The sequence below is a fragment of the Stegostoma tigrinum genome, chromosome 1, assembly GCF_030684315.1.
Source record: "Stegostoma tigrinum isolate sSteTig4 chromosome 1, sSteTig4.hap1, whole genome shotgun sequence".
Taxonomy (NCBI): domain Eukaryota; kingdom Metazoa; phylum Chordata; class Chondrichthyes; order Orectolobiformes; family Stegostomatidae; genus Stegostoma; species Stegostoma tigrinum.
Window position 1 is genome coordinate 30,385,808 of NC_081354.1, and position 12,025 is coordinate 30,397,832.

At 39.8% G+C, this 12,025-nt stretch overlaps 1 protein-coding gene across 1 annotated transcript in view; it reads right to left on the minus strand.

Annotated features, from left to right (window-relative positions):
- Positions 1–5,848: 5,848 nt before the first annotated feature.
- The window catches only part of LOC125455695 (uncharacterized), an 81,884-nt gene continuing 75,707 nt past the window's right edge, over positions 5,849–12,025 (minus strand). The window contains exons 9-10 of the mRNA XM_059644094.1: positions 11,245–11,410; positions 5,849–7,344 (exon numbers count right to left, since the gene is read on the minus strand). Coding sequence (XP_059500077.1) covers positions 7,147–7,344; positions 11,245–11,410 — 364 coding nt within the window. The 3' untranslated portion in view covers positions 5,849–7,146. The remainder of the gene's footprint in view (positions 7,345–11,244; positions 11,411–12,025) is intronic.

Below are 12,025 nucleotides of genomic sequence, written 5' to 3' on the forward strand. Positions count from 1 at the left end.
CTCTTGATCAGCAATACGACAAATGGCAACAGCAAACTAATAGAGTGCTTTACCAAACAAAATTGTAGAAAAATGTAAATAGAGGTCCATGGTTGCTAATAGCTCCTTGGGCGTGATACTTAGTGACAGAGAGAGTGAACACAGGAGAACATTTAGGATTTTTGGGCATAATCCAATTGGTTTGGTTACATGGATTTCAGATTGGTGTTTACTGTAGTTTGTTAGCGAAGTGGAAGCACATTAAAATAAAGGGGTCAGTACCAGCATGGAAACCGTGATGGCTGAGTGACAGGAAATGGGGAAGAGGGTGAATCCTATTTTTCTGACTGGAAAATGGTATTTAATGTTATTAATTAATCATCAGTATAGGATTATTATTTCTCTTGATTTGTTATGATGATGGATCAGAAGCTCAAAGTATTTACGGACAATTTTTTTCTTTTAATTCCAAAATGTTTTATCTTTAAAAAGAGGACAGCCACAGAAAACCTGGAAATCTGATAGAGATTAAATTGGAACATTCAAGAGGGAATTAGGTGAAGTTTTGGATAGATAAAGTTTGTAGGGATATGATGAAAAGAGTGGAGATTTGGAAGTAGGTAATGATGCTTGTTTGAAGAGTTGGCATAGGCATGATGGGCTGAATGGCCTCCATCCATGAAGTAACAATTCTGTGATCTTTCCCTCACCTGTGGTCTCCACTCAGTCTCCTACACCACTAACCCTGCAAGCCGTCCATGCCGCTGCCTCAGTTCTTAGGAACATCTCATCACCTTAACTCCAGGTGCACCAGCACTAAGAACCATGTAACCCACTGTAGTCTTTCATTCCTGCCCATTCTGTAATTACAAGAGAAGACAGCCCATAACAGGTTGCAGCTTGGAAAGGGTTGGAGGATGCCCAACTGTGTCCTCACCCACTGTGAGGAGAGAGAATCCTGGTGCTTCAAGAGAAGACATTGACTTTTCCTGCAGGGATGCTGAGACATCCATGTCCCATCAAATGATTAAGTACCATTCTTCATTCTACTGCCATTCTCCCATCTTCCCTGCTGTGACACTCAATCATTACACACCACATCTAAGTACAAGCTGCGACACCTACTCTCTCTTTTGTCTTGCAGGTTCCACCAGCTCACCAATGACATCAGTGGAGCAATACCTAATTCCAGAAGATGCATCTCTGAGGATGGAGCTTCCAAGGTCTCAGAGGAAGAACCAGCAAGACTGCCCTCCTGTACTTCCTAACAGCCCAAATATTGATACCTCGGAGGAAACAGTTAAAATACAGAGTTTGGAAGCACAGTCAGGTGAGCACATCACAGCAGCAGCTCTGTACCTGACCAAGGAAGAAATGTCCCAGGCTGCAGGCGCTCGGAGGACTGCTGGAGATCAGACACCTGCTTAGCTCCAGGCAAGAGATGACCCTGTGCTGTCAAGATTCAGGAACTTCATCAAAATGCGCAGGGAGGAACAGCAGAGAGCAGACAGGCATTTGGGATGGAACAGTCCTTATTGCTTAGGATCCACATCAGTGCAGCAAATTATGCAGCTGCAATGCCCAAGCAACTTCAAAGGCTGCGAGAGATATGCACACACCAGCATACCATTGCCTTGGCCATTCATCCTCAGGATGAAGGCAGGGCAACATGGCTTTAGGGAACTTTGATCCCAGTCCAGATGACCTCGAATCATAGTTTCCACTTAAGACAGTGCAGGGATAGCTGAGCCCTCCACCTCCATCCTGAAACATCCACCATCCCCACTTTCACTTCTGACTCTTGGAAGTTCAAACCGAGGGGAGTCAGCTTGTGTTTTGCAAGAAGATTTTGGATATGTCTGGTCCATTTAGACACAAACTCCATGGGGTCACCCCACTAAATCTCCAGGATCAATGGGAATCATAGCAGAGCGGGCTCCCTCCATCCCCGTTTCAGAATCAGGGAATATATTGAGGCATTGTGGGAGGAAGTGAAAGAGAAACCTTCCTGAGGGTACATTGTTTTCATGTGTGAGTAATGTTTGTTTGTAAATATCGATCTTTGCAAAATGTTTCCTGATGTTATATTTCTTGCATATCATTGCAAGTCTCTTTCAGGGGCTGAAAGGGCTCTTTCACTACCCAGCATCAGGTTATGGTTGTGCACAAGGTTCAATGGATGGAGGTGTGAGATCTTAGGGCCTGGCAATGCCTTTGAGCTTCCTCATTGAGCATCCAAGATAATAAAATGTGAGGCTGGATGAACACAGCAGGCCAAGCAGCATCTCAGGAGCACAAAAGCTGACGTTTCGGGCCTAGACCCTTCATCAGAGAGCGCCTGGAATTCAGAGGCAATGGATCTCCTGAGTGAGACCGCCCCCAAACTGGACACCTAACTGGTATGGGAGGCTGCATTTGATTCAGTGTGCCAGGACCACTGACTAACAGATGCCGCTATGGACTACTCCCCACAGACTTTGAGGCATTGCTGCCTGCTTGCTGCACATGCAGTGCATTAGCAATACAAGCTGCTGGCACATAGACTAGATGTAAGACTGACATTGCACGCTGCAATACACAAGATGTACACCATTGGATGAAGACTACTTAGCGGTTAGGCAAGCTGCTTGCTTGTTTAACTGTGCTGACTGGCTTGGCAAGACAGGGATGATATGAACTGGCTGACGCTGTCAGCAAGCATTAAGAAAGCAAGTGAACATCCTTGTAGTGCATCATGGTCCAGCCTGCAAGCTAGGTACCTGTCTCTCTGCAAAGTGTCCCCACTGCAGCCTTTCAATGTAAGTCGATATTGCACTCAGTGCCAGAATGGTTGTGATGATGGGCAGATGCTGGATGCCAATGTCCGCAGAGAAGCAGTATGAATGGTTAATGCCCCCCTGATCATTTCTGTGGTTGTGGTTTGGTTTCAGGTAACATGGATGTTGTTTGGAACAAGCAGTGAGCTGAATCTCCCAGGTTTAAGCTCTGGTTTTCTTGTTGAGTTTTCCTGATGTTGTGATTGTTTGGCAATGATGGGAACCTGCACATTAATTAAGTGAGTGGAGACATTAACAAGACATATAATAAGCATGAATCCCCATCAGCTGGCATCTTGCCATTACTTGACAAGATACTCACTACTCAGAGTATATGCTGTTCTATAAATTACCAATACTGTTACAATTGCAAAATTTTGGCTACATTTTGTAGTTCACCTGTGCATGGGAAAACAGGCATATGGACCTGTAAATTAAGGTACCGCATATCAACTGTGTAGGGTGCTGACCTGAGTGCAAATAGGGGCCTGCCTGAAAAGTTAAAGTGGTGTGAGCTGGCGACATGGAGCTGCATTCACTCCAGATAATTATGCCATCCTCTTACCCCTGCAAAATTTTGTCTCATTTTCAATGCCAGTTTCAGCATTTTATGAATAAAATAACAACAGCCACAAATATTTTACAATATTTTCAAAAGTTTAATGTTAATGTCATAATTTAGTAAGGCATTAAGCGAAAAGCTATGATTCAGCAAGATGGATCTTTGCATATCAAATTCACCATCATTTGCTTGATACAAATAGACCAAAATGTGTAAACAAAAGTCTGAAGCGGATTATGGGTAACTTCACAAAGGCAATGTTTACTAAATGACGCTGTTCTTCACAACATGTTCTATTTAACATTTAAATTATTTATACTACAATTATTGAAAAAAAACACTCGTGTTCACATTTGTGCTTTTTTCTGAAGCAGAAGACACGTAGTGGAAACTGCACCAACCTCTCCTCCCTGCTATAACAGACAGAAATTGTAAAGGTTTGTAAGGCACAGTTAATATTAGCAGGTAATGCAGTGTGACAATGTTGGTAGGTTCAGGTACCTCATAATGCTTCAAGGCCAAGGTGTTATATACTTATGTTTCCTTTTCAGTCCTGCAGGAAGACATTGCCCTGATGTCTATAACAATAATTTGGAACTCATCATGGATTTAAGTGCCAAGTGGTCTCTGGGTTATGTTCTCAAGGTTGAATGCTACATTTAAATAAGATTTGCTGAATTCAATGCAAAGTACTATCATGTTTATATTCTGTTTTCAATTAGGTTGTTTCACATCAGAAGAAATAATAAGCACAAAGCTGACAAGGACATTAAATACGATAAAGACAAATATGTAGGGTTTACTGGTAGAGAATAAGCCTCTAACCCATCTAAACTGGTAAATGCCAAGTTTTCTCTCAGATATAGGTGAAATTTAATGATAGGTACATATATGACTGACACAACCAAAAAGAAATTGAAAGCTGAGTTTCTGCAGTTTATGACTTTGAAGTGAATGTTAAAATAATTTAACAATGATCAAAATTTGCAAAATAGAGGTCTTATTATGTGATCAGGATTATTATTTAATCTCAAATAGGAAAAATGTTCTAGAATTACATACTTTAGGAAAATAAAGTTACAACACATTTTGTTTTAGGCACTTAATAACTTTGCCTATTAAGTTGACTTGTCCGAATACTTTGTTCAAATCCTGAAATCTATCAACAGGAATTCCATGTTTATGAGTTCACCTTTAAAAAGGCCAAATATTTATTGCGGTTTTAAAATGCAATCAAATTCATAAGATTGTAAGCATTTTTAAATTCAATTCTGTGAAAACATTGAGCAATATATACATTATATGAAAAAAATTGCTGATTCAAATTACACCATGATTACGCTTTGTTTTTGCATATCTTAGCCCTTTACTGATGCATGTAGATAGCATGACGTAGCATTGGAAAACACAGCTATATTCAATGCATAGTTAGAATTTGCTGTAGAGCATGTTTGCATAAATTGTACAGCAATTTTTGCCTAAGTGCATACTTTCTATAAAGAAGGGTTAAAATAGGTGCTACAATGTTCTACCATGAAAGACACCACTGATATCAACAGTGCAGCAGAGTATTGTAATTGTTATAATCATATAGGAAAAACCTTATAACACTTGATGGTCACATCATATTTGCAAAAAAATACTTTCAGGAATCTCTTCTGCTTAACCTCAAGGAATTTCATAATGTCCAGTTTGACAGTGTTAGTTTTGTTTCCCTGACTTGTGAAAATACTAGACAGCTGCATAATAATCCAAACATACCAGGAAGGGAAACCATGCAGTTGCACTGAATGATTTAAGGTGAGTACCTTACCGGTGTCCTGAATTTTATTAGCAGAATACTTCAAGCTGTGCGGCCCACCCTACTTTTATCTAGTCTACACTGAAAGTGCTTTTCAGATAAAGACCAGGTGCAAATGAATAGTTAGGACAGTAATTGCAGCTGATTGACACTATGTATATCTATGACCCTGGACAGGGGGTGAATACAATGTTAATCACTGGGGCAACTCTAGGGGCAGCCAGGCACAAAGAAACACTCAGAAACACAGGAAAAATGGAAGGAGAGAGCAAGAGATAGAGGATGCAAAAGGGTTGGGGGGGAAAAGCGAGAGAGGAGTTTGTAAGGATGTTCACTTGCTTTGCCGAGGTAGCTTGTTTTCATTCAGATGTTTCATCACCATGTTAGATAAAATCGTCAATGAGGCCTCCAATGAAGTCACGTTGTTCCACTTCACGTTCTGGTCTGTTATGGTGAGTTGTGTCATTTCTGGTTTTGTTTCACATGGGTTTGTATATGGGGTCCAATTCTATATGTTTATTGATTGCATTATGGACTGAGAATTCCTTGAGGAATTCCCTTGCTTGGCTAGGGCTACACTGATTACATTGTCCCAGTTAAGAGGAGTTTGTAAGGTGAGAGAGAGAGGGAGGTTGCAAAGAGGTTGGAGAGAGAAAGGCTGCAAGAAAAGTGGGGGGGGGGGGAGGTGAGAGATAAAGAGAGAGAGAAAGAGAGAGAGAGAGAGAGAGGGAGATGAGGAGGCTGCAAGGTGGGGAAGAAGAAACACAGAGGCAATTAGAGGAGAGGAAATGGAGAGATTCTGAAAAGGAATGGGCAGAGGGAGGAGACAGCTTACTAAGAGTGAGAGTGTGTGTGTGTGTGTGTGCATGCGTGCGTGTGCGTGGAGAGAGAGACTGTAAATATCATGAACAGTTTTAAACCTGACCCAAAAAAAATCCTCATCTAACTAGGAACAATGAAAACTGAAAAAATCACTGAGTGACTTGTTTGCAAATGAATGTGGAATTTAAAGCTTAAGGCTGTATTTGTTTTGGGACTACCATATGGTAATGGGGGTGTACTGGTTATTGTTGTAATGAACCCGTCATTTTTTAATTTTTAGTTTTAAAAGTAATTGAGAAAGGAGTTAACTGCCTAGTTGAGATCTTCCAGTTTTGTGCATTTGTGACATGAACTGTGACCTCCATAGTGCGTGGTAAGTGGGTTTAGATTGATGGCTTTTAGAGTGTAGAAGTGTCAATTAATTTTCAAAAAGATATGTTTCTTATTAAACTATTCCTGTTATCTGTTGCCAGTTTACATACGGGCAAGAAATTAATAATCTCTTTCTGTGTTGTGGCTTTAATTTTAGTGAAAGTTTAGAAATTATTGAAGATATTGATGTAAATGTTCTATTTCTTCTTCTGTGTGAGTCCAAGAAACCTGTTCGGCGATATAAATACAGAAATTTTGAAGAAGAGACAGATCAAAGTTAAAACATTTACTTTGTTTCTGTCTCCACAGATGCTGCTCGGACTGCTGAGTTTCTCCAGCAATTTCCATTTTTGTTTCAGATTTACAGTATCCTCAATATTTTACTTTCATTTAAACACAATGATGCTGTTACTATGTGACTGTAATAAATGGGTTAGTGAAAAAGAAATATGTCCCTGAAAATCAAAAAAGAGCCCACGAGGGGACATGCAGAGGGGAAATATTTTGACCCCTATACCCAATTCTGAAGGATGAAAGAGGGAGGGTTAAAGGTGGGAGAGGGAAGTTAGAAATAAATAGCCCAAAAGCAGGAGAAGCACCTAGATCCATTACTGTTCTCCCAAACTCAATCTTTGATTCTCTTCCAAAATTAGCAGGTTTGTTGTATTACAATAATACATCTTTATATTTTCCTGAAATTATTGGGATGATGTTTTAAAAAAGTAAAAATGATATTTGTGCTTCTACTTTGATGAATGAAAATCTGATCCAATGGCACAAATTCTACAATGTACTCAGATGTTACACAACTCATTCAGTGTGTTAAATTCATGCTCCTTCAGTGGGTCAATAAGGTGAAAGAACTCCATCAAGTTCAGTTTAATGCCCCTGTTGAACAGGTTACGGAAGCGCCCTTTTTCATCATAAAGATAACTGTATCTCTTCTGGTTCATGCGTTCATTTATTGTTATATTAACTGTAGCTGTGTAGAACTGTAAAAATAAAACTCACCATCAGTAAGTTCAGCACAAAATAAGTCTTGGCGTTTTTGTAAAGCCTTAATTCTTCAGAATTTTATACATATATGATGCAGATGAATTAAAATTCCAGTTTGTCAGTTATATGTTTTCATTGAAATAATCTGAATAACAACTTGAATTACTGTGCTCTTTGTACAAATGGAGGAGAAAAGCATAGTGTCCAGCATAATAGTCTCCCACAAAAATGAAAAGTGATTATTTTCCACTTTGCAACCAATGATGTCAAAATGTATTCTTAGTTTAAAATCAATATAAAATGCAGTTGAGAATGTTATCTCCAAAGCTTAATAATAGCAATTACATTTTAATTTTGTCTCTTATAGTTATAATCCTCAACCTATAATTTAGAGATGAAAAGCAAAACATAACAAAGAGAGGGATGAATCTTGTAAGATTCAGAAAACAATGGAGAATGAAATGAATAAAAAAAAAGTGGAAGGCAATGAAAAAGGAGAAGGATTCAATAGAATTACAAAGTAATCAAGTATTAATTCAAGTTTTACACCAATATGTCAAGTTTTCTTTTCGCAATAGTGTTTTCTGAAGCTGTTTATAGAAATAACATAGTCAAGTCACATCCAGTAGCAAGTGTATTCTCTAATGAATTTAGAGATGATGCGAAGCACGTAACGTGATACTAACAACTAAATAGTCAGACCATAATGCTCATTGGATGTACACTCATCAGATAGACCCAACAGACCTGCAAATTAGTTAAACTGGAGGTCCCAATATTCCAAACAGATTGGAAAGCTTTAAGTGGAATTTTACCCGAAATTGGTTAAGTCGGGTATCAGATAGCTAAAGTAGGAATGTTTCCAGGACAGTAGGATGTTACGGTGCTAGATAGGTGAATAAGTACATAGGGTAGTTATACCCAAGTGGGTAAGGAGTAGAATGGCGTGGAAGGTCAAGCCCAGCACATGGGAAGACTTGTTGGTTTAGGTGAGGGGTGTAGTTAGTGTCAGTAAAGGGAGTGCTAGGTTATGCTGTAGTCTGGTCAGGGTGAGGGGTGTCAGGTTTAACAGCTAGGAGAGTTCATGGGTTTCAGGGGTTCAGACTCGCAGTGGGGTAAGTATTGGGTCTTGCAAGGTCATGTCAGTGGGGGAGCAAAAGTTGGGTCCAGCACAATCAGTTGGAAGGTGGAATCATGTTGTGGATGATTCAAAGGGGTTTTCCATAGGGTTTTGAGATAATGGGAACTGCATATGCTGGAGAATCCAAGATAACAAAGTGTGAAGGTGGATGAACACCGCAGGCCAAGCAGCACCTCAGGAGCACAAAAGCTGACGTTTCGGGCCTAGACCCTTCATCAGAGAGGGGGATAGGGAGAGGGTTCTGAAATAAATAGGGAGAGAGGGGGAGGCGACTGAAGATGGATGGAGGAGAAGATAGGTGGAGAGGAGAGTATAGGTGGGGAGGTGGGGAGGGGATAGGTCAGTCCGGGGAGCAGAACACCTCCACTCGGTTCGCAATAAACAACTGCATCTCCCAGTCGCGAACAATTTTAACTCCCCCTCCCATTCCTTAGACAGCATGTCTATCATGGGTCTCCTGCAGTGCCACAATGATGCCACCCGAAGATTGCAGGAACAGTAACTCATATTCCGCTTGGGAATCCTGCAGCCCAATGGTATCAATGTGGACTTCACAAGCTTCAAAATCTCCCCTTCCCCCACTGCATCCCAAAACCAGTCCAGCCTGTCTCCGCCTCCCTAACCTGTTCTTCCTCTCACCTATCCTCTCCTCCCACCTCAAGCCGCACCTCCATTTCCCACCTACTAACCTCATCCCACCTCCTTGACCTGTCTGTCCTCCCTGGACTGACCTATCCCCTCCCCACCTATACTCTCCTCTCCACCTATCTTCTCCTCCATCCATCTTCGGTCTGCCTCCCCCTCTCTCCCTATTTATTTCAGAACCCTCTCCCCATCCCCCTCTCTGATGATGGGTCTCGGCCTGAAAAGTCAGCTTTTGTGCTCCTGAGATGCTGCTTGGCCTGCTGTGTTCATCCAGCTTCACACTTTGTTTCCTTAGGGTTCTGGTGGATGTAAGGATCAGAAACCATGTGGTTAAGGGGATTGTATCAGTAATGTGTTGGGAGTTCAGGTTCATACTTAGCCAGGAGTGACAGTAGATTTTTAATCCAATATTGTTTCCTGTATAACTGTTAAGTCTAAGTGATTTGGAACCATCTAAATTGAATGCCTTTAATGGACACTTTCAGAGGGTTCCAGATGCACTGTAATTCTTTGTTGAAAGATTCAGCTTCCTAGACAGTTACCAGTGCGTATTTGTATTGGCGATTTCACATGGGGCTGACATGTAAGTCCATTTTGCGCTGCTTAACCAACTCTCTGGTTAGAATTTGAGCCAATATGAGAAGCTAATGAATTTTACTAAGTTTAGCCAAAGTGAAACACTGGAGGGCAATAAAACTAACTTTAAATGTATCCAATTCACTTAGCTATACAGATTACAGGTTTTGATTTAACTTTATCATATACAATTAATTTTTCTTAGGGTACAACTAAGTAGCATTTCTAGAACAAGTACAGTAGTAGAAGAATTACAATGATTTTGTAACTAAAAATGCAGCATAATTATGGTTGAAGTAATAATACGCAAGTTGTACTCATACTGACACATCCTATCTGCTACAACCATAAATAAGATTTATTATTAATGTTTAATGTAACTCCTGGACAATTAGATCAGGAATAAAATATCATTATGTAAACATTGTTTTAAAGTGGTTTCTTCAAAGTCATCTCATGACTTTAATAGAAATCGATTTATTTCAAAAATGAATCAAACTACATAAAATTTACAGCACAGTGACAGGTCATTCAGTCTGGTCCATGCTGGCATTTGTGCTCCACATGAGCATCTTTCAACCCTACCAGCCTTTTTAAATATAATTTCTCTATTATGTACTTATTTTGTCTTTTCTTAAATGAATGAGTGTTCAGTTCAACAACTCAGTGTAACAGCGCTTGCTAAGTCGTAATTACTCTCAAGTAATTGTGGCGTCACACAGCTTTAACAAAATGTTGACAGCTGCAGGAGTTAATTTTTTTAGTTGTTCATGGATTGTGGATGCTGCTGGCTAGGCCAGTATTTGTCAGCATTTATTGTCCATTCCTAACTGCCCAAAGGTCAGTTGCAAGTTAACCACATTGCTGTGAGTCTGGAGTCACATGTAGGCCAGATCAGGTAGGAACAGCAGATTTCCATCCCCAAAAGGAATTTACTGAATCAGATTTTTAAAAACTATAATCAACAGTGGTTATATGGTCACCATTAGGCTACCTTTTAATACCAGATTTTAAAAATTGAATTCAAAATTTCCTCATCTGTCATGGTTCTACTCAAATTCATGTTCTTAGAATATGAGCCTGGCGCTCTGGATTACTAGTCCATTAATCCAATAAATAAAAAGTAATTATTTTGCAGCATTGTATCTTTGCTCCCACCTTGGGATTGTCCCTATAAAACAAGAAACTTTTCCAAATTGAGGGATATCTACTTAGGCTTCTCTAATAGCTCTCTACAATTGGCATTGAATTCCTTAGGGCAAAATCTCCTTCTGGGGTTTCATTCTTTATGCCTGTTTGCAAAGTGCCACATCAATGCTGAGCTCCTACAATTATTTCTGAAATATGCCATTAAATTTGTGAAGAATATAGAGCCTAGATCTAATGATCCCTGCTGGAAAATGTATGGGAAAAATCAATAATAGCCTGGTTATGCTCTGGTATGATACCATTTCAGAAGGAGGAAGAATACATGTATGAGACTTGGTTAAAAAAAAGTAAAAACTGTAACCTGAAAGATAAGAACAGTACATACATATATGCAGGTCATTATTGCTGAAGCAAATGCAATAACAGACAGGAAGATGACGCCGATTCCAATGAATATGCTACGACCCATCTCGTTAAACCAGTCCCAAGCAAAGTAGACTCCCATCACACTATTAAGGCACATTGTGGCGAAGAAGCCCATAAAATAAATCCTGTAAAAATAACCATAAATAAAATCTGTAACATTCTGACTATGAACTTTAGAAACATATGTATATATAGCAACCTGTTCCAACAAGACCAAAAGAGCATGAACCTCCTTCCAATGCCAGTTTCTTATTTGTCCTCATGACAAGTCTTAATAAATCAATACCCACAATTTATATACCTTTAATCTTAATATTTCAGCTCTGTGAAACCTCCCAATTAATGCAAAGGACAATAGACCTTTATGTACTATAGGAATTAAGGGGTATGGGAATAATGCAGAGACAAAAAAGATACAGCAGAGACAGCAGAGATAGAAAATCAGCCATGACCTTGTTGAATGATGGAGCCAGCTTTAAGGGCCAAATAGGGCCATTTTAAGAGAAAATGAGTTAATTCAAGACTAGTATTTTAACTTACTAATTCAGCTCCAGGGCATCTCTGCAGGAGTTCCAAGGGTAGTGTCCTAAGCCCAACCGTCTTCAGCTGCTTCATCAATGACATTCCCTCCATCTTAAGGTAAGAAATGGGGATGTTCACTGATGACTGCACAATGTTTAGCACCATTTGTGATTCCTCAAACACCGAAGCAGTCTGTGTCCAAATGCAACAAGATCTGG